The sequence below is a fragment of the Cyprinodon tularosa genome, unplaced genomic scaffold (genome assembly GCF_016077235.1).
Source record: "Cyprinodon tularosa strain WSP-4 unplaced genomic scaffold, ASM1607723v1 ctg137, whole genome shotgun sequence".
NCBI lineage: Eukaryota > Metazoa > Chordata > Actinopteri > Cyprinodontiformes > Cyprinodontidae > Cyprinodon > Cyprinodon tularosa.
The window spans coordinates 1123655-1147945 of NW_024038189.1; the positions used below are offsets into that span (position 1 = coordinate 1123655).

General features: G+C 37.6%; 1 protein-coding gene across 1 annotated transcript; it reads left to right on the forward strand.

Moving 5' to 3' along the window:
* Positions 1 to 5034: 5034 nt before the first annotated feature.
* pgap4 (post-GPI attachment to proteins GalNAc transferase 4) lies at positions 5035 to 20611 on the forward strand. Its single transcript, XM_038278024.1, has 2 exons — positions 5035 to 5172; positions 17823 to 20611. The coding sequence occupies exon 2, from the start codon at positions 17986 to 17988 to the stop codon at positions 19174 to 19176; it is 1191 nt and encodes a 396-aa protein (XP_038133952.1). The 5' UTR covers positions 5035 to 5172; positions 17823 to 17985; the 3' UTR covers positions 19177 to 20611.
* The last annotated feature ends 3680 nt before the right edge of the window (positions 20612 to 24291 follow it).

Sequence of the window (24291 nt, forward strand, 5' to 3'; positions counted from 1 at the left end):
TATATATATATATATATGTATTTAGGTGTTTTCTGATCCACCAATGTTCGTTTAGCTTTATTTCTCAACCGGTGTCCTCAGTTAATCCATAACCCTCCTTTCTTCTAATCAAGCTCAGATTTGGGGAACCCATCAGAACTTTTCCCTTTGCTCAGCATCTTTTCTGGGTAAAAAAACAGAATTTTTGTTTTACTTTTTATATATTTATCTCTCTCTCTCTCTCTCTCTCTCTCTCTCTCTCTCTCTCTCACTATATATATATATATATATATATATATATATATATATATATATATATATATATATATATATATATATATATATATATATATATATATGTATATATATATGTATATATATATGTATATATATATATATCGTCCTAAACCTCATATCAGATGAGATGCTGATCCGACAAAAACATAAAAGCAACTTTTTATATATATTTATATACATATAAATAAATCTTTATATCTATATATATATTTATATATATATATATCTACATATATATACATAATATATATATACATATATATATATATATATATATATGTATATATATATATTTAAAAAAAAACTGTTTTCTCACCCCTCTTGGGGTGGTACTGTATGTGTCATCCTCAAGCTCGGTTCCTCTACCAGAGGCCTGGGAGTTTGAGGGTTCTGCACAGTATCTTAGCTGTTCCTAGGACTGCGCTCTTCTGGATATATATATATATATATATATATATATATATATATATATATATATATATATATATATATTTTTTTTTTTTTTTTCTTCTTCTTCTCTCCTGCAGCCCTGACGTTCCTCCTCTGTTCTGATATCTGGTTTGCATTTCCATCTTTGTTTCTGTAAGATTTTTTTCCCTTTTCTTAAATGAAAATCTTCAGCATATCCCTTTGAACGTTGTGTACTCCATGTTAGATGTTTTCTGAGTTCTCTGAGTTCAGACAGCTTTCTAATACTGAAATATTTATACAATAAATGCATTACATTTCTATGTTTTTCTTACGCAATAAATGTATTTAAATCATAGCCTCTAAGCTAATTAAAGCTTAATTGGAGTAGACTCATCATTTTGCTGTATTTACTACCTGAAGCTCAAACATTTAATTATGGAATCCGTCTGTGAATAATTATCAAGGGTTTGACGTAATATTCTCCTGCTGTTGCATTTATGATGCTATCATGAAGTAGCAGTCTGCTGATCCACTTGTTGATTACACAAAAGGGAATTCTGCTCTCAAATAAGAACACGACTAAAGAACAAAGAGATAAAGGAGGAATTTAAAGTTTCAGCATTTTTCTGACAAAGCTACGTCAGGCAGGATGAACCACTGTCTGATGTTAACTAGGTCAGCTACCTTAGTATGAATGAGTCCTGAACCCCATTGAAATATTGTTTTTACATCCATTACTGTTCATTCACTTTTATTCATATTTTTGAATTTTCTGGATTTTCACTCCTATTCACCGATATCTTCAATCGACTCTTTATCTGCTGCAATTTCGGTTGAATCTTTGTCTTGTCTTTGTCTCTTGGCTTTAATTTTGGATGTTAAAGCAACACAGCATAATTTTGCCAATAGCTTTCAGAAAGGCTCAGGGGTAAAAATGAAACAAAAAAATTGAAAAAATGTCACATGGCCACAAGAAAGAATGAAAAGTGTGATTCCCTCTTCTAAGGAACCAAAAAGCCTGAGTAAAAAAACCAATGATCCACAGAATAAATGATTTAATGCAGAAGAAAAGTTCAGAGAGGAACTTAAATGACCTTACAGGACTGATCTCAGCTTCATTTCTAGGAGAGCTTAAGACCTAACCTGACTCCGCCAGATGGATTTGCTCCGCATATCCATCTGGAAACCTTCCGTTGAAGTAATTTTGGGAAGGGGCGAAAATACTGGTTAGCTGATTGGCCTATGTTGGTGATAGACGGGCCAAATAAACCAATCAGATCAACGAAGCATATGACGTACTAACAGAGCGACGACGAAAACACAACCAGAAGCCAGGCTACTCTTGCCGAAACCAGTCGGGAGAAGAGCAAAAACATCTTTTCCTCTGAGAAAAGCCTCCAGAGCAGTGTTTTGCTCTTCTTTCAGTGAAGAAATACTCTGTAATTCTGATAAAACTTGCTTGATAGCCACGCTAACGCTAGTTTCATCGGCTGAAGCCGCCATGTTGTTTAGACTGAACTGTCGCGCTTCTCGTTGCGTCACACCTCAACCCGCCTCAAAGCCAACGCTGATCGGACGTTCGTTTGGTGAACGGCTTCAAATTTTCTTTAACGGAGAGTCTCCAGACTGATTAGCGAGTGAAACCTTGAAAGCTCACGAGATCAGGATGGTCTCACGAGGCTACTTAAGACCACGATTGTTGTGATGGGCTGAAAAATAAAACGAAACCTAATATCTGTGTACTAGAGTTTTTATGCTGGTGAAAATTCTCAGTCATCCAGATCATAGTCATTCCAAAAGAATTAAAAAACAAACGACTGGATTTTGTTTTCCAAATTTGAAGACGTTTTACTTCCCATCCAGGAAGCTTTTTCTGTTCAAAAATGTCTGAAATGTCTGGAATTTATACTGAGAATAAATAAATAAATGCCATGGGTTCGAGTCGGATGGGCTTTCTCAATCCTGCTTTTCTCCATCATCACTTTCCCATTCATTTTGTTCTTTCTTTTTCTTCCTCTCTTCACTGTCTATCATATATACTATCATTATCTTCTTTACCTGTCCTTCAGCAGCTGCAGTTTCCATGCACTTCTTCACCTGTCAACCTCATGATCTATCTTTCTTCCTTCCTCTTATCTCACAATCTCCTCTTCCTTCTCATCGCTCATGTTTGCCAGACAAACTAGAAATGCCTCCACTTTTGAGTTTTATTTTCTTCTGCATCAAGATTTTGGACAATTAGCCCATTAATTGGGCTAATTAGACAATTAGCTAATTTGGCTAATTAGAAAATTAGCTAATTGGGCTAATTAGAAAATTAGCCCAATTATCTCATTTACTATTGCAAGAAGTCTACAGCGATATAAAGCCATAAATGATCCCATCTATGCAGCTCCCACAGGCAGGAATATTTAGAAATCTTGTTTTATTTTTATATGTTGTATTAAATATAGGGCTACAATTAATGATTATTTTGCTAATTGATTAATCTGTAGATCATTTTTTCAATGAATCGATAAATAATCAGAAAAAGGTTCCTTAGAGAAGATTTTATTTACAGAATTAAAGCAGGTGAAACTAAAACTTTTCCACTTGTGAGTTCTGGATAGAGCATGATGATAGAGGAAGAAGTTTTTTTTAATCTTAAATGCAAAATATTTATATATATTTTGGGGGTTTTGGTATAATTACTGCTCTAAGTGGGTTGCTCTGTCAGCTAAATTCATGTTTTATAGTCTCTATACTCCAGTTAATGTTTAATCGATTTTCTAAATTAATCAATAATCGATTAATCCGATAAATCAGGTTAATTGTTTCAGCCCCAGTTAAATATGTATGTCTTAAATATATAGGTAAATTATCGATTAATATGAAGGTCATAAGGGGCTTTTGATAAGGTTCTACAGTGTGGGGGCAGTTGTCCCCCAGTAGATCTGCATAATTTACAGACAAACCAGCCTATAAATGAGGACGCCTTTGTCGTGACATAATCTGATGCTTTGTGAAACGTGAGACAGACAACAATGTTAGATAAGCTTATCAGGGAGAAAATTCTACTCATTTTAATCTGTGAAAGCATCCCGGAAGGATGTTTTAGGTCTGGATTAGGCACTGTTTTTTTTTTTTTCACTGACACACTTAAATTGCCCTGAAAAAAATAAATTCTATTGTATTCTATTCTGTGAATTGGAGCCCAGGGGGACTGCAATGCAAAAGGTCCCAAGGGTCCATTACACAAATTAATACATATGCACAGATATAGAGACTTAAAAAAAACTGATGTAGCATTTTTATTTTTTGTCATTTCTACCTGTCTGTTTTTTCCACTGATCTCTATTTATTCACTGGGTTGCTGATAGCTCTGAAAAAAGTGAAGCCACCGTCCGCCATGCTGGTACTCCCCACTCCCACGGAGAATTGCAGTAAAAATGCATAACTGTGTAGCATTTAGCTGAAAAAACAAGCATTTTGCCAGCTGTGGGAAGTCATTATACAGGTAATTTCATGGATTTTCACTAAGAAAATCCATATATACGCCAATGTATCCTGTAGTATAGTATGTAGTGTAACATTAGTCTGGCTATCTCGGACTGACTCGAAGATATTGAATAAAGTAGCCATTGGCATTGTGTCTAACATGAGAAAGTAGATAGTAGAGTAAATAGAAAGTTATTCACTGTGAAATGAAAATGTAATGACTCTTTATTAAGTGGATGATGCCGTTGTTCTTGCAGTGTTTGTTGTATTTCTCATTTCACAAAGTCATGTGCTGAAATATAGTGCATGTTATTTTGAGGGAAAAAAATCTGCTAATATATATATATAAAATATATATATATATATATATATATATATATATATATATATATATATATATATATATATATATATATATATATATATTTTTTTTTTTTTTTCACATCTGTATTATTCTGCTCCATTAACACATTAATTTTATTGTGATGGATTTTTATAATGTGTTATATTACATAATTTATAGATTTCATTGACTTCATAATGACTATGCAATGTGATGTCCCAATTTTTTTTATTATAAATTTAAGTAATCTACTTATGCAATGAAACAGCAAGTGTGGATCAAAGTGATGAATTAATCTTTATTTTAAAATTGTTAAGCCGCCCTGAAAATGAGAACATCATCGTTGTTTGACGATGTAGCACACATATTGTTCACACTGAGACCAGTTTAACAAGGGAGTACCAATATGGCGGCCAGTGGCTTCACTTCAACCCCATACTACTAATGGGCAATCAGCAATAGAGATCAGTGTTTTTTTTTACAGTAGGTTTTTTTTCCAGCTCTTTGGCCCCACCTGCTGGTCAGCAGAGGTACAGCTCGCTGCGCCCTTATTAGGTGTTTACGGGGCTCGGTTGCGGTGTTTTACCGTATCCAGGAGCAGGACGTGGTTACTTTTCGACAGACATGGCAGCTGTTGGCAAACAGCAGCAGCTCCTCGGCTCACAGTGAGTCCATATTCCTTCAGTTTATTTGTTCAAATCACAGAAATATGTCGGACATGTTGTCCTGCTTTATCTCGCTGGAAGCTCCGTTTAGCTCCGTGTTTCTGTGGTTCTTCACACCGAATTTACGGCGTTAACGCGGCGGAAGCGAAACAACTAGAACTATCATATTAAAAGTCAACAATAAGCAGGTAGGATCAGCGGATGAAATTAGCTGGATTTGCTCTTATAGTTGTTTGTTAGAGGCGGGTTATCATTCAGTTTGACGCAGGAACAACGAGAAGGACCTCGCTGCAGCAAACAGAAAGGGGCGGGGACGGACCTTTCCGTCAGTCCCATACCTTATTTGGAAATGGGACTATTGCATTCCGGAAATGAAGGGGGCGCTATTTTCATAATCACTAGTATAAATGCCTTAAAGATGCGGGGTTAAGAGGAAAGGAAGAAGAAAGAAAGAAGTTTGAAAAGTTTTTGCACTGGTGTTCGGCACACGATCCATAATGCAAAACCCACAAAATCAACAAAAGGTAATTTTACCTTCTTAAAATTTGTTTCACATAGTAAATTAATACGCTTTTCTAGATTCAGTTTTTTAAGAAAACCTTCAATTTGTCCTTTTTAAAAGGTCCAGAGAAGAACTACAAAAGCTAATAACTTGCAATATACAATGTTTCCTATACATTTTTGAACAATGACTGGAATCAATACAAACTTTCTTTACAAACCTGACATACAGACAAGTTGTTTATGTTTTAACAGTTAGAATCAACTTGTTTTATGTAATAAAAAATAAGTTGCAGAAACATTGTTCAGATACAAACATAAGATTAAACGAGCAAAACGAAGGTGTAATCAGGGTGGAGGTGATGGAAGCTCAGGTGAGGAGCAGTTGCACACATCAAGCTGGACTTTATGAAGGGTGAAGGACTTCAGACCGGCGCCGTTAGGCTGGGAGGGAGGCACCTGAGCAGGTGATTGGCTGAGCAGGTGAGATGAAGACAGACTTTATTCAAAAAGGTTTTCATGTAGAAAAAAGATCATTCTCTCTGGTGGTTACCAGTACAGTGTCTACTGCCGGGATCAGAAAGTTGAAGATTATTGTCAAATGAACTTTCTAAAACCTACTTTCTGTGCGAGTCTTTCCAGGTTGAAGCTACATTTAAGGTTTTAATTAATCACTTTATGTTTTCATGTTTTATTCATGTTTTTGGAGTGCAGTTCATGAATTTATTGCAATTGATAAAATTAATATGGTATTTCTAAATGGAATAGTGGGACACCAGCCAGTTTACTAGTTGAGCTGGAGTCCTTATAGGAGACATTATGGTCAATAATGATAATAATTGAGCCAGGTCACCTGCAACCAAGTATATTCTAGTTAACGAAAGGCACTTGTTAAAAGTTCAAAAGTCCTTTGGTTTGTTTGTAAATTATATTCACAATGAGAATAATAAGAACAAATATTTGGCAAATAAACAACAAAAGTGCACCGTGAATGGACGTACTAAGTTGGCCAAAATTGTCGACTAAATGTTTTACAGACCAAACCTCTTTTCCATCTAGTTCTTATTAAATAAGCCAAAGGCTATTATATTTTAGATTTTAACTTATTTATTTTAAGAGTACCGTTCACAACATCAAAATATATTATTTGAACTTCAGCACCAGCATGTATTTGTTTATATCTGTTTTCTTAATCAGCGATGGACTGGGGATCTGTCCAGGGTCAGCAGCCTTCATGAACCAACTTGAGGATAATTCATAAAAATTAATGGATGGATAAATGTGCTCTTAATGTAATGTACATTTGTCTCCAAAATATTGATTTTATTTCTCCATAATGATTCCTTATTGTTGCTTATTTTAGATTGTTTGTTACTAATATAATTTTAAATAAAGATTTCAAAATAAAAAAGGGACATACCACGTGACAGACATACCACGTGACATATCACGTTTTGTAGCCATTTCTTTACTGTTTAATTAGTATTTTTAATGTTGAATGTGTTCTTGGGTGTTTTGAAAGGCGTTGTCAAATAAAATACGTTATTATTATAATTATTATGAAACGGTCGGTACAGGAAATAGTGTCACTAGCGCCCCCGTCAGTTCCGGAATGAAATGGTCCCATTTCCATATAAGGTATGAGACTGACAGTGGTCCGTCCCCGCCCCTTTCTGTTTGCTGCAGCGAAGTGTACTTCGGAACAACAGAGCAGTTTGGGTTTCTGAAAACATTGAGCTGCAGTGGATGAGCTGTGAACAATAGGAGCTGTCATCACTGTCCTGATTAAGGAATAGTTAGATTAGCAGCTCTGCTTTTAAAAGCACAATCAGTCGACAGACAGGTTTGTCCTCTGAGAGAGGAGTGGCTTTATGATCTCAGGGTTTCATAATAATCTCTGTGGAGAAGGTAACATAACATCCTGTATGCTGAGTTATTTCAACATTCATCTCTAAATCCAGTCATGCTCGCTTCCTGCACAAAGTTTCTGATGTTTGATTTAGTTCAATGGAGCAAAACTCAAACTGTTTTACTTTTTATTCGCCTTTAATTAAAAAAACAATAAAAAAAAAAAAAAATACCTAAAAAAAAAAAAAAAAAAAAAAAGCAACCAATCACTGACAAATATGTAAACAATGAATCTATACAGACACTAGTCCCATTAGATTATTCAGATTGTTGCTGCAGGATTCATTGCTACGGAAGAGGATTAGGGCCAGTGAAAAAAAAAAAAAAAAGTTAACTAATTTTTACATTTTATTTCAGTTTAGTATGGGGAAAAAGTCAGAATTCGGACTTTTTTTCTCAGAATACTGACTTTAATCTAAGAATTGTGGATCTTAATGTAGATGGGCACCATGAAGGAAGAGATGTGGAGCACTCAGCTTCACTGACAAAGATGTGAGTTGTTTAAGGTGGCCAGTGACACATTTAGGGGTTTGTATTGGCAAAGAAGTCACGATTCGATTCGAATCACGATTCACATGCCACGATGCGATTCTATCAAGATTCATCACGATACTTGAAACACTGCGATGCATTGCGATATTTTCACTGAACACCGTAAGAAAAAGATACAGCCCTTACCAGTGGCTGACTGGCTGGGTGGGATCTGGATCGTATCTTCAATTGATACATAACTGAAAGCAACTGAATTCAAACATAGCTGTATTTATTGAAACGACTTTTGGAGGTGTTGCCATGAAAACAAATACTGGACAGAAATATTACTATTACTGGCGTGGACACACTGACAAAAAGATCTTAGGATTCATCAAACTTAAAATAACAAAATAAGGATAATCAGTGCCGTTTACATGGCCTCAGTGGTCCTTTAAACCAATGAAATGAAAACATTCAAATGTATGACATTTCCCCTTTTGCAAATGACGTGCGTCATATCAATTTCGTTTTTACCTTCTTTGTTTTTAAAGCCAGAATGCATCCAAGCATCTAACTTGAAATGTGATGGAGCTGGGGGGGCAAATTTTCTCAGTCTCTTTCATATTTTGTTTACGAATGACTCGTCGCAGTATCCTGCGGCCGGAAATGCTTGTGACACAAGGCAGCGGGCGTCAACACATCCGCAGCGACATCTGCTGGACTGGAAGTTGTATTCCACTTGGTTTGGCTGATGTGCGGCAACCATTCATGTATTTTATTTGTTCTTTTTTTTTTTATAATCGATTCTTGCCTTCAAGAATCGATGCAGTAGATCACAAAAATTAGAATTGCGATGCATCGATTTGACGATTATTTTGCACACCCTTAGACACATTGGTGGAAAATAATGGAATTAGGCAACTTTTTACGTGCCCGAGGGGTCCCCTCATTAATGGAGGAGCAGAAGGTCATCAAAACAAGAGAGCTAGTCTGTAAAACAGACATGGCTATGGCTTGATGCTAACATGTTTGTTAGCTGTCAGAATTCTGACTTTTTTCTCAGAATTCTAAACTGAAATAAATCCTCTTCCGTACATTGCTGTGTAACTTTATGATGAAAGTTGGTGGGAGACTCAGCTGATGGACCGATGCTTTTATTAGGGTTTTGTATTTTCCCAAAATGAACTCAAATATATATCTATTGAATGCTTTTCTATTGTTGAGAACAGAAGATAACTATAATACACTGATATTTATATTTATACAGTTAGAGAGATGTCTTTTAGTGTATTTTTTTATATATAGGGCCCAAAAACATTAATGTATAAAGAGATAACAAATAATAGCCAATTCCAGCACCAAAATCGATATATCATGCATCCCTAGAAGTACAATTTAAATTCCATCCATCCAGAAAAATATGTATATGCATCATTTTAGATATAGCATATTTTTTCTTGTGAACTTTCTGGTAAACTTGGAGATATATTTTATTGCATGTTGCATATCCCAGTAAATCTGTTTCACCTTTAAATCTGCAGCTCTCCCTACTTCTCTCAGTTTTCTGTTAAAAAAAAAGATTTAAAAACCTTTTTACTAATATAATGATGCCAGAAACAAAAAATCAAGATATGTAGAAGCTCTGCAGTCTGATTCTGTCTGTTCAATCAGAAAACATGTTCATTTTAACCTGTAAGTGGGAGTCATGGTCCTCCGGGAAACCAAGCTTTTTTAACTAGTAAAGAAGAACAAACTATGTTTCTCAAGATTCTTGCATTTTGAAACTAACTTGTATAAACTTAAAATATTTGCCATTTTTAGCTGAAAAAGCTTCGTATGTCTAACAAACAGATTTTTTGGTGGTATGATCTCTAATTTTTTTAACCAAACCGTCGCCTACACTGCAAAAAAATCAAATCTAAATAAGTCATTTTTTTCTTAAAATTAGTGCATTTTTTCTTGAATTAAGGATTGAAGTGAGACACTTTGCCAATGGAACAAGACAATTTATACTTTAAACAAGAAAAACACAATTGCATTGTCTTATTTCAAGTGCATAATATCTAGATATCTTATTTTAAGAGTAAAAATACTCATTCCATTGGCAAATCATCTTATTTACCTGCTCAAATTAGGGTAAATACTCTTAATTTAAGACATTTTTACTCATTTTGAGATCATTTTTGCAGTGTACCTTTAACTTAAACATCAAAGTAGCTGCTAGTTAATATTCACTGAGTGCTGCTGTGTCTCTCTCCTCCAACCTCAAAATGCTCTGAACATAGTTAGCTGCAACTCTGTTACCTTTGGCTAAAGTAAATAAGCAGAAGGAGGGGAAAAAGTGGAAATTATTGGCGGGGACTGTCCCCCCCCCCCAGTCCTTCAGAAAGTAACGCCTGTGGTAGGATGAGATATATGATTAACAAGAAGCTCATCCATCCCATAACATGACTTTGTTTAGCTAAAGAGGGGCGATCATCACAACCACCTCCCGATCAGGAATCGTGAAGTCAGGAGAAAATCAAACATGTTTGAAATTCACTCAGGGCGCAAACAAGCACTCTTCTTCTTCTTCCTCTTAGACGAAAACAAAGAAAAATGGCGGGGGTGCAGTGATTAAAATGTAGTTCTTTCTGTAAAATTGACAGACTGTAGTAGCCACGTTAGCCACGTTGTCCAAATATGTCGTTGCCTTTTCTTTTTAGGGCTTTCAGCACAAAAGTGCACAAATTGCCAAGGCAGTGAGTTTCACTATAGATATTCCTTTTCTACTCGTTTGGCTTCCGGATAGACAAGTCCGAGTAGCGCCATCTCACTGCTGACCTGAGTACCACCTGACCTGAGCAGGTAGATCGCATCAGAGCGTCCGGCTGAACATGCATCGTAAGCTTTGAACTTAAACTGTACGATGAAACCCTGCGATTTCGTCAGTGAGCTGTAGCTGCGTGCAACGATTGAAAAAAATCGCACAGCTCATGCCTGGCTTAAGGGTCTTGTTGGGTTTGAAGCTGAAGAGAATGGGAGACATTATTCCATCTCCTCTCCTTCAATTAGATCCAGAAAAGGCTGTTAAAATATATATTACCTAGTCTATATCATATTTATGTCATCTACTATATTTATTTGTTGATTATTTTTTGTTATGTAGATGTAAACATAAAAAAAACCCACAAAACAAGTAATAACTTCTTATTAGCTATTTGGGATAGCCTGCAGGCAGATGCTGCACAGTCACTGCATGAAAAGTGAGATTTTCGTCCCCGTAAACCCCCGTAAACTCCCGCAGATCTGCCTGATTTTCGTCAGTTTCCGACAATTTGCAACCCGTGCTTGTCCGCGTTTGTCGTGCCACAAATTGTCGGAAACGGACTCTGACGTATGTGGAGAGCGATCAGCTGTACTAATGGCCCTAATTAGCATATGAATGCAGCAAACCCGCGCGGCTGGCCAGGTCTGGCTTGAATAACCTTCTCAGTATTGGCTGAAACCACTATTCTCAAACAAATGAAATCGCTCGTGATTGGCAGCAAAACCACACGTGGCCACGCCAGGCTTTAATTTTCTTACTGAGTATTGGACGGAACCACTTCTTTTTAAACAAGTAAAGTCGCTCGTGATTGGTTGGCATATATATATATATTTACATATATATTTATTCATATATATATTTATTCATTCATATATATATATTCATATATTTATTAATTCATATATTTATTCATTCATATGCTGTGTATTTATGTTATCCTACACTACTACACAATTATTATGCTACCATCAAGGACATGAATGAATTTATACAGGAAATGAAGATTTGCCAGGAAGCTGTTTATGCAAAGAAAGAGCTTTATTGAAACACAACTATATACAACGCGTATCCAAACACATGCGTATCTAAAAATTACAACTCCGTGAACGGTCCGTTTGCTTCCTCGGGGTTGGAGGTAACAGGCAGCATTCCCTCCGAGGCAGGTCCGATGTGCAGACGCCTACTGTGCGTGGCTCTGTACTTCGGCATCGCTTCTAACCGGGACTGCAGCTTAACACAGAGTTCAGAGGGATCCGGCCTACGAAATGGCGGCGACCGTACAATCCATCCAGAGACACCGCCGACGACGCCATCTTCTTCGTCGGACATGAGGTCGACGGTGGCGGACTTACAGAGTTCCACTTCCTCATCTGATAGCACACTCTGCCTCGCCTTCAGCAGCTGAAAAAAAAACAATGAATCAGCGCACTGCATATGGACACAACACATCTATCAATGCACCTGAAAAATAGTCACCAAATAAAGTCTTACCATCTTTCTTCTGGCCCGACTCCGAGCAGATAGCCTGGCGGCCTCCGCACGCAGCGTGCTGGCTAGCAGCGTGTATCTGAAGCTCCTGCATACCGTCTCATAATACGTCTTACAGGCAGCTGGAAAACAATTAAATGAGAGTGGTATGAATAAAAAAAAAAATCAAACGCAAGTCACAGTAACAAGGAAGGAGAAAACATTAAAACAAGTCACTTACACACAATGTCGTCTTTATCAACATCGTGCAAATCCGAGCAAATAGGAGGTCACCGCCTCATTGTGAGGCGACTGTAGTCTGTGAAAAAAAAAAAAAAAGTACAGCTATGGTCGGTATCCATCCGTATCCATGTCCTTTTACCGCATATTCTTTAAACCTTACCCCTGCTCCGGTTCATAGCGCCTGCAATTAGTTTCCGAGTTGTTAAGACGGCATATTGCTTCCTGTGAATCACAAAAAATACACTTTAATAAAGCTTTAGGCTAGGCTGCTTTTAGCTTACCTAGCTAGGCTAGGTTGTCTTTAGCTTGCCTAGCTAAGCTAGGCTGCTTTTAGCATAGCTACCAGTAATCGAACATATATTTACCGCTAGCGTGGCGTTGTTCACCCGTCTTCTCTTCCTCGAGTTCGTATATCCTGCAAAGTTGCTCGACTGCAGAGCCACCATCTTGTCCTCTATGGACTACAACCTGGAGCGCATCGAATTCTCCAGCTGAGTGAGGCGTTCATTCATGTCGGCAGTATGTTGGGCAAGCTGACGAGACAGTCCGCTGATAGCAATCAGCAGTTTCTTCTCGTCAGTCTGCGGGCTGGCCGAAAGTTGTGGACTAAGAGCAGTTGGAGGCGAGTTGAACGCGAGACGTCGTGCAGCCATTGTTCACGTAACAACAAAATACAAACACGGTAAATGGAGATGAAGTTCTTCTAAGTGTAGTAACACAAAATTGTCTGCTAATATGCTGGTCTCGCGAGAAGTCGTAGTGCACAAAAGCTCACACGTGATTGGACGATGGGGCCGAAGGCTCATCAGGCTCCTCCAATCACATACGACGTCATTGTTATACGGAAGGACTCGCGAGAAGAGCTCGCGTCGCTCCATTCTGGAAGGTGGCGGTAATGCACCTATAAATTGTTTGCAATTGCAATTGTTTGTCTCCATAAGATTGAATTTGAGCAGGTGGACATTAGAGATAATAAATGCAACAACAAGTTTTTGAATCAATATTCTATAAATAATATGTACCCAGGAAGAACAAAAAGCACAGCTCTCTAACAAAATTTTAAGAAATCTATGATAGTCAAAATTAGGACAAATTATTTGAAATTCCCAATTCCTCCTAAATATAAAGAATTACAATGTAAAATAATAAATAACATATATCCTTCAAATGAGTTTTTAAGAGAGAGATTTAAGTTTAATGTTGAGAATTGTGGCTTTTGTACAACTCAATTGGAAACAACTAAACATCTTTTTTATGAATGTAAAGAAGTATTAAACTTATGGGATCAACTTCGAACCTTTCTGTCTTCTAAAACAATAAATTTAGATTTTATTTCCTGGCAAAACATTCAATTCGGTTTATCCATTAAAGAAAAAAAATTTGGAATTTTTAATCAATATTCTAATAATTGTAACAAAGTATTATATCCATAAATGTCGCTATGCAAAATGCTCCCTCTCAATCTCTGCTCTCAAAAATGAACTTTCCCTTTTCAAAAGATGTCTGAGAAAGATGCAGAATTTAAATGCAATTAAATTGTTTGAGTTAATTGAAGAATTTCAGTTGGTAGTCCCCACTGATTAATTTACTTTAAACCCTATTATTATTTTATTTATTTTTATTTATTTTATTTTATACTTTGTTCCAGCCTGTGCATTTAATTTTATTTTTCAAAAGCAGGAGTTGTGATATTTCTTCTTGTATTGAAATATTTGTTATTGACTTGTTGTTTGAGATTGTTATTGTTTTCTTATATATTCAATAACAAAAAAAAAAAAAAAAGTGGAAATCTAAAAAAAAAAATTAACCATTACAGCCAACTGATTCTGATTAAAACTAATTTTTGAAGTAAATTATTTTGTGTATTTTCTTTTACATAACATTTGCATACACAGTAATCTAGCGTACTTTAATTAAATAAATCAATTCAAGCTAAAATGTAAGAGTCTATAATTAGGCTATACTGGGCCTGATCTATTTCTACCATCTATTTGGAGGATATTTATTGCCACACTTTGGGCCACTTAAAACCAATTTAGCATGCTGACCTATGACCTTATGACCACAGTGTACCAATCTTCTGATGGCTACTTCCAACAGGATAATGCGCCATGTTATAAAGTGAATCATCTCAGAATCATTTCTTGAAACTTTTCCACTTAAGTAATTGTGAATTGAGCATATTGACAGACAACATTTTATTTTTTATCTTAAATGCAAATAAAAAAAAAAATAATTACTGCTCTAAATGTATTGCTCTGTCAGCTAAAGATCTGTTTTGGTCTCTATACTTTAATTAAATAAATCAATTCAAGCTAAAATGTAAGAGGCTATACCTGATCTCTTTGTATCAGAGATTTTCTTACCCAGGGTTGCAGGGGGGGTAAAACCCCCCCTGCAACCCTGGTTTGCATTTGTACAGCTCACAGCATGTTCATTTACATGTTAAAGCCTCCCCTAGAATTCCATGGGGGGGAGGCATGGGGGGAACACTGCCTAAGAAATTCCACGTCAATTTCTGACAATTTACGGGAGTTTACGGCAAGGCCTGCAAATTGCCGTAAACTGCCGCTAACCTGAAGTTCCACGACAATCTACAGTGCCGTATATTGACGAAAATCCCACTTTTCATGCAGTGAGTTGTGCAGCTTAAAGCTCTTTTTAATGTTTTTATTTTTGCATGTTTTTTCCCGCTCTTTTAATTTCCATTACACTGTCATAAGTACAGAGCAATGAAATTCACTCTGCATTTAACCCATCCCCTTGGGGAGCAGTGAGCTGCCTTTGTGCGGCGCCCGCGGAGCAGTGTGGGGTTAACCTCTTACACCCTCAGGGGGTATAAATAAATTTCTGCCTGATAAAACACACAAAAGTAAATCACTTATAGCCTCACAGCTATTAGATTTAAGAAGAAACTTTTGGTACGTCTGTAAAGGTAAGATGTCATAGAATGGTTTTCTGGTGTCAGCACCATTGTAGCTTTGACCCTGCCTGAAATATTAGGGACAAAATACAAAATATTTTGCTTTTTTTGAACCTCGCCAAAATTTTCTTTGAAATAAACATTGCAAAACACTACCAAAATATTATTTATAGCACAAAAAAAGTAGTACAGACTTTTAAATCTAAATGTTGTATAAAAATATACCAAATTTGGACTCAATCAGATGAATCATATTTATTTTAGAATGGTATTAGTGAGAAATTTCACTGTGCCAAATGTGTTTTTTTACATCAATACTGGGGGTTTATTAAAATTACGAGGTCATGTGGCAGCTGGACCCATCGGTGGGTCCGTAGGGTTCTAGGGGTTTTGCTCAGCGACTTAGCAATACAGTTAAAATAATTAAGTTAAATCGGCTTGTTGGTACTGCAAAACATTAATAAGAACCTGTATATGTATAAACTACACACCTCAGATTTGGAAACAGATCTCACTACCTGATCTGATTTTATTTATGTAGCAATGCTGCCCCCTAGTGCTGAATTACAGACACACTTGGTGAATGTCGATGTGATTAAAAAGATTACCTCTATTAAAGGAATAGTACACCCAAAACATGATTAGCCTTCATTTTCTACTCACCCCCATGCTGAACAACACTCTGGAGTACTTTTTTGATATCTCAAATGCATCTGGAGATCTGGGAGGCTTCTTGCTGTCTGCTGACATTCAAATAATGGAGGTCTATGGTGACCGAGACAGAAAGGTCCATAAAAGTCCACAAAAAACGTGTCAATATTCCTCCATGCTGCTCGTCCAATGTATTCCAAGTGTCCTGAGTGGGTAGCATCCAGAATTTACTCGAAACGAAGTCATATAGAATGTTTTTAGAGCATAAACAGTAGTGTATAGGATTTCCTGAAAGCGCGCACATGCGCGCTCACGACGCTACGGAAGCCGGCAGACCAAACCAGATGAAAGTGCGCATTCAGCGTCTGCTCCGCCAATAATGCAAGCGTAGAAGAAGAAATGTGCTGTTTACCTGTGCAAAGAAAGAAACAACGAAAGAAAAATGTCTGAGGACTTCATTGTTGAGGAAGAGCATGAGTTCTTTGCCGAGCTGAATGCGCTGGTTTGGTCTGCCGGCTTCCGTAGCGTCGTGAGCGCGCGTGTGCGCGCTTTCAGGAAATCCTATACACTACTGTTTATGCTCTAAAAACATTCTAAATGACTTCGTTTCGAGTAAATTCTGGATGCTACCCACTCAGGACACTTGGAATACATTGGACGAGCAGCATGGAGGAATATTGACACGTTTTTTGTGGACTTTTATGGACCTTTCTGTCTCGGTCACCATAGACCTCCATTATTTGAATGTCAGCAGACAGCAAGAAGCCTCCCAGATCTCCAGATGCATTTGAGATATCAAAAAAGTACTCCAGAGTGTTGTTCAGCATGGGGGTGAGTAGAAAATGAAGGCTAATCATGTTTTGGGTGTACTATTCCTTTAAGATGATCAGGAATCAACCAAGTTGTTTTTTCTTGTAATAATCATAATAATAATAATGTATTATTATCATTATTATATAACACACCAATTACTGGTCTGTCAGTAATCCAGACACATCAGGATTACTGATTAATCCTGATGTGTAGTGGAGTTGTGCGTAGAGCACGTTGTCTCTTTGAAGGACCCTGAAGTGAAGTTTGAATGGATCCCAAACTGCCCCCTAAGCACTACCCCTGAACTATCAAGTGTCACTCAAAATGAAGTCTCACTCGCTGCTTGAATGAAGGTGGGGGGTTTGAAACGAGAAAGGGAAATCTGTCGTTGCTATGGCAACACAGTGACACCCAATGTGACCGTAGCTCTGTGGCACAGGGTGACATGAAATCTAACATTTGCCTCTTTCTTAAAACAAATGTATACGATTAAATAAAACTATTTCAAAGAGGACATTCCCTTTTAGGATAAATTAAGTTTTTCTTTCAAACACTTAACTTATGATTTTCTGTCAGTGTGATGAAGATTCAGTAAACCAGCAAAACTTACATTTGGAGGAACACTTTTCTTCCACCGTTAGGTTGCCGTTACACCCGCTGCCAAATTCCAGTGAGCCTGAACTAATGCAGAATCACTATTTAAGGGCTGGACGGTCCACTCGCCCTACCCACTACGTGATTTGGGACGGCACTTAATGTGGGGGAGGGTTAGTGCTCAGGGTTAGTGTTTAGGGGCCAGTTTGGGATTGGGCCTTCTACCGACCATTCAAATCCTGAAAAATCTCTTTATTTCTTCTTCAGGCATCAAGATCAGAGCCTCTTTGTTTCCAAAATGAAAACATGCCAACATCTGACACCATTCTCCACAGACCCATCAGTTCACAGCAGAGTCATCTGATTTCATCGCTCCTTACCCTTCAGAGTTATTTAGGCTGCCACCAGCTCCCACTTCTTGGTTTTATCAATGCCTAAATGGAGAGTTTTCTCCGCTCAGCACATGCGATGGTCCAGCTCTCTTACTCAAGCCCTCGCCGTGTTTGTCATCACGTTCTGCGTCATCCTGCCTCTATGCTGCCACAGGCTGCTCTACTCTTACTACTTCTTCCGGTTCATGTACCTGAACTCCATGAGCGATGAGTCCCTGCAGGAGAGCCTCGGGCGAGGCCAGGATGCGCTCCGCTTCTGGCAGAACAGCTCCCCACTGGAGGCAACCAAATTCAGCGACCTTACCCAGAATCCAGAGCTGCTGGTGACCGTGGTGACGGCCAGGCGGAACGAGGGGCGGGATTTCCACTACCTGCTGCAGGTGATGCGGCAGCTGAGTGTCACTGCGGGCAGCTGTGGGGAGCAGCGGTGTGCCGAGGTCCTGGTCTGCGACGTAGAGAGAGGCCATCAGGACAACCAGGACGCCAAGCTGCTGGAGGACCACTTCAAGGTGATACGCCGGTCGACTCAGGAGCAGCAGAGCGACAGAGGACAGATCAACATCTTCGAGAGGGAGAAGAGGGATTACGTGTTCTGTCTTCGACAGGGATGGGAGCTGGTGAAGCCCAAAAACATGATCATCCTGGAGGATGATGCCCTCCCTAGACGGGACTTTTTCAGGGTGGTCAAAGACCTGCTGTCTCGTCGGTTTGCCCTCAACACGCTTTACATCAAGCTGTATCACCCAGAGAGGCTGCAGCGCTACTGGAACCCTGAGCCGTACCGCATCCTGGAATGGCTCGGCCTCGGTTTGGTGGGAGCAACAGCCCTCCTCTTCGCAATCTCTTACTGGAACCCCTGCTCCTTCTCCTTCACTCTGTCCGCCAGCCATCTCATCCTCTTCACCCTCTACTTCATGGCCGCTGCCGAGCTCGTCGGTAGACACTACCTCTTGGAGTTTCGTAGAGTTTCTCCGCAGCTCTACGCCGTCTCCCCGGCCACCGAGTGCTGCACCCCGGCCATGCTATTCCCTGGCAACGCCTCGCTAAGAGTGGCGGATTACCTGGACGCCTCCTTCTGCTACAAAGGGAACGCCAAGGACACGGTTCTTTATCGGGTGGCCAGGACAACTCCTGGAGAAAGATCCCACAGTGTGGAGCCTAACCTCATCACTCACATCGGGGCCTATTCGTCCGTCAGGCCCAACCCATCCAGACCCAAACTCCTCTAAGTCAGGAGGGCGTGATGTGACCAGACCTCACCACAGTTAGGTTTGCCTTTTTTTCTCTGCCAACTCTGATTGGAAATGTTGGGCTTTGTTTGTTAGAGTTTTACACCAGAGTTGCACTTTTATTTTGAGCTGCCTGCACCAGTTTTTGTCTTTCAGATCATTTGAAACCACCAGTTGTTTAGTTTTAGGTGGGGAAGTTAAAAAAAGCCCAACCAGAAGCTGCCTGTCTACTGATGCCTGTGTACCTTTATCTGCTTTTTCTTTTACAAACATTGAAGATGATTCATTTTTGAAACAGGTGCTGTTAATTTCCACTTTAACATCTATATTCTTTTCATTATAGCCAACCTTTTGGAGTTTGGAGGTGTATGTCTGCCTCCGGTCGTTTGATACCCATAATGGGACAGTTGGGTCCCGCCTTGGGACATTTGGTTCACCAACGTTGCGTTTATATGAAGGGTAGTGAGCCTAAACGGGCAACAGAACCGCAATAAACGATTAGCAGCTGACCAAGTCTAATTGACCCATAAGATTTTTTAAGGATTTTCCCTTTTTGATGTGGAAACGAACCAAACATCACATCCCGATGCTGGAAATCTGCGAATCTGTTTGTTTATCTAACTCATGTTCAGCTGACTCCTAACTGTCTTTTTGCCTGCTGTTAAAACTGAAGATTCATATCTCATTCTTACAAATTATCTTTGGTAAATCAACTTTTTTTTTTCAAGATTAACATTAAAAGTGTTCCCTTTTGTAGGGGGCAGAGTAAAGTTGAATAAGGAGCAGCTATCAGAAGCAGCAGATGGTTTTAGACTTGAACTGCATTCTAAATGCAAGCATATCGACAAGAAATTAATCTTTATGTTGTTGTTGGAAAATAAAGGAGTATTAAACCAAACGACATTGCCGCATTTCGCCGTATATTTCTGCAGCAAAATGAAAATATTCCTTAATTAAATCTTCCTAATAAGCTTTAAAATGCAGAATGAATCATTTCTGCGATTTTCCATTTATTCTGTAGCCTACGTCTGAATGTACGCACTGATATGATATTGCTTCTAAAACTACCGAAAAAATCAGGTTAAAGTTTCTCCCTTTTTAATAAAAAGGAGAGAATTCAGAAACATCGTTGCTTTCGTGGTGTAGAGAGGGACAAAGAGTTTCTGTTCACGCTACGTTTTCCCACCTATTACACAAACCTCCATTTTTTTTATATGCTAAACAATATAGTAATGTGATGTATACTCTGAAAAACGTCTAATAGAAGCAAAGTGTAAAAACTCTAAGGTGTGTAACTGTCAGAGCTAAGGACAGAGCTCACCAGAAGACTTTAAATATAAAATCCTCTCTTTATAATCAATAAAGTTGTAACTAAGGGAAATATCAGGTTTTACAAAAGTATGATATTTGGAGCGGAAATAAAAGATAAAACTATTCTACTCGATTTACGTTCATAATTCAGTACAATGACATAGATCTCACCTAAAATGAGAATGATCAGTTTGAATCAAATCAGAATTAGAACTTAAGTTTAAGCAGAAGCAAATGGGTCCGCATTTTTTCAGATTGTCGTTCTCCATTTCAGTTCTTTACCACTTTGTGTTGGTCTATCAAATGAAACCCGAAAAAGTAATTTAAATTCTGCTGCTGAGAGCTGACAAAGAAATATAAAAAGGAAGCTGGTGGTTACAGAAACAAAAAGGTGGAATCTGTACATATCCATCAAAAAGTTCCCTTTTTTTATTTCCATCTTCTCCGCTTTAAAGGAAAAGTCCGCTCATATTCAGAATTCAAACTTCTGAAAGTTCTTTAAATATGAAATTATTACATGCTGTTTAATAAATTATTAATAGTAATTTTCATGTGAATGTGCTTTACTGGAGGCATCCATGTTTGTCAAAGAACACTACTGCCACCTACTGGTTTGTGACGTCACGGTGCGGTATCGGCTGTTGATCAAGTCCCAGTGCTGTATCTGGTGTTTGTCACAACGCGCTATTATCCAAGTCATCTTGAAAACATTCTTCTTCCAAATGTTGGCTACATATTACGGGTTTTTTCTCTGGCCAGAAGTTCGATGGCAAATCCTCCCTCTTCAACCCGTCCGTGGAGGATCAGGAATCAGAAAGGTGGAATAACTCTTTCTTTTCACTTTTACCCGATGTATTCCAGCATCCAGCTGCCATGCACGTGGGCATTGTCAGTTTCACTATAGCTCTGGTGAATTTCAATGGTGAAGTCCTCTGGAAATCTTCAATAATTGTTGTTGATTGCAGATGTGTCTAGTAGTTCCCATTGATTTAGCTTGTAAAGCGGGGAGAATGGCGCTAGGCTTACCGCACCGTGACGTCACTGCTGGAAGATGGCAGGAGGGAGGGGCTACTATATTTGGGCAAAAATGGCCGCTCCATTTAAAAATTTTTTTTACATATTAACACATTAACACAAGTTCATTAAATCGCAGCTAACATATTAGTTTTAGATCCATTGGTTATTCCTTGCTGACTGAACTTTTCATTTAACACTGCAAAAAATGTAAATCTACATAAGTCATTTTTTTCTTAAAAAAAGGTGCATTTATTCTTTAATTGAGGAGGAAAGTGAGACATTTTGCCAATGGAACGGGACAATTCACATTTAAAATAAGGAAAAACAATTGCATTGTCTTATTTCAAGTGCATATTATCTGATTATCTTATTCTAAGAGTGAAAATACTAATTCCATTGGCAAACTATCTGATTTACCTACTCAAAATAAGGGTAAATACACTTAGTTTAAGAAATTTTGACTTATTTCTAGATCATTTTTGCAGTGAATTACGGCTGTTTGGAAACACTGACTGTTTTCTGCTCTCTGTTTATCCAGCAGAGCTGATCTGATCAGAGTTTTTCTGTCTTATTACCCTAAAACTTAAGCGATGCACTAAAATGCCAAACTCTATTTCCCATCGAGCATCACTACATGTGCCTTCAATAAGCCAGCTGGGGAAACATGCCCTGATTCTAATTGTTTATACGTATCATAGGTGAAGGATTCATTTATTACACTGCAAAAAACATCTAAAAATGAGAAAATATGCATTAAATTAAGTGTATTTACCATTAATTTGAGTAAGTAAATGAGATAATTTGCCAATGGAATTCGTATTTTTAGTCTTAAAATAAGATAATTAGATAATATGCACTTGAAATAAGACAATGCAATTGTGTTTTCTTATTTTAAATGTAAATTGTCTTGTTTCATTGGCAAAGTGTCTCAATTACCTCCTCAGTTCAAGAAAAAAATGCACTTATTGCAAGAAAAAAAGACTTATTTAGATTTCAATTTTTTTGCAGTGTACAAATGGATAGATCTTCAAACCTAGTTTACATGTCTGGTTTATATCTGCGACAGACACCAGCTCTCAGGGAGAATGAGAGGCAGATATCCACGTTCAATCAGTCCTCTGTTAGTGTAGAACACTTTAAAAAGCATCCTATTGTCTTTTTAAACCTAGAAATACAGAAAAAAGACCAGCAGAGATCAGGTAGCCCAATCTACATGGCTTAGATCAGCTCTGAGACTCCCACAGCTGTGGCCTCTTTCTATCTTTACACCCATAATTCATATAAATGTTAATGATTAAATGTGGAGGAAAAAAACATCACAGGAAGTTATTAATTTACAGAAACACTGAAGAAGATCTTTATCGGATCATTGTGGAGAACATGCATCCTTTCTGGTTTTATATTCTCTGACTTTTTATAAGCTAGTCACGTTTTATTACAAAGTTTCTGGCTTTAGTTTGTATTACAGCCTTTATTATAAAAATTAAAACGTTACAAGCACAGGTTATTTAAAACCTTTTGAAAATAATCACTGCAATAACATTTACCGGATGTCAAGGTTGACATTTTAAAGATATGCTTTTCAGTTTGAGTTTCTCGTGCATTTAATTTTTTCTATAATAACATATATGCATTTATTATGTATGAAATACTTAACCCCCCCCACATTATTATGGAAGAAAAACAGTCTCATTGGAATCTACTTTTTTTTAACACTGAATTTTAAACACTGAATTTTTTTAACAACGAATTTTAAACACTGAATTTTTTTATACATTGAATTCCTTACATTCAATTTTTACCTGGTAAAAATTGAGCTGCAAAAAAATTCAGCTGCAAAAAATTCAGCTGCAAAAACTTCAGCTGCAAAAATTCAGCTGCAAATAATTCAGCTGCAAAATAATTCAGCTGCAAAAAATTCAGTGGCAAAGAATTCAGAAGCAAAAAATTCAGATGCTAAAATTCAGCTGCAAAAATGCAGCTGCAAAAAATTCAGCTGCAAACTGCTGACCTTTTGGTGAATTTAAGCCAAAGCAATCTGCACTCGAACTAACTCTAATAGCTGTCTGTTAGTGGCTAACTGACGTTTTGTAATTCTGTTTAACAAAAAAAAAAAAAAAAATTCCTCATTCAGCCTGGAACAGCGCTGAACGCAGCTGTGGCACGTGACGAAATAAGCTAATTTCATTGGCTAGAAGCTGCTGGACTCTATCGAGTGTAGATTGCTTTGGCTTGAGTTCACCAAAAGGTCAACACTTTTGCAGCTGAATTTTTTGCAGCTGAATTTTTTTGCAGCAGTTTTTTTGCAGCTGAATTTTTGCAGCTGAATTTTTTTGCAGCAGTTTTTTTGCAGCTGAATTTTTTGCAGCAGGTTTTTTGCAGCTGAATTTTTTGCAGCTGAATTTTTTTTTGCAGCAATTTTTTTGCAGCTGAATTTTTTGCAGCTGAATTTTTTTTGCAGCTGAATTTTTGCAGCTGAATTTTTTACAGCAGTTTTTTTTTGCAGCTGAATTTTTACCAGATAAAAATTGAGTGTAAGAAATTCAATGTCTAAATAAATTCAGTATTTAAAATTCGGTGTTAAAAAAAAGGCAGATTCCAATGAGACTGTTTTTCTTCCATACATTATTCACCCCCTTGGCAGATATACATAAAAAATATGTCTGTATACCTTTTAGAGTTGATAAAAGATAAGATGGGCATCTATTAGAAAATAATAGTTAAAAGAGAGTGTAACATGCAAGCCCTTTTAATAATTTTGGCCCCTCCCTGCATGTTACCATGGAG

Bases quoted from the DNA above. Each gene is read 5' to 3' on its own strand.
- pgap4 (XM_038278024.1), top strand. From the start codon at position 17,986: ATGCCTAAATGGAGAGTTTTCTCCGCTCAGCACATGCGATGGTCCAGC.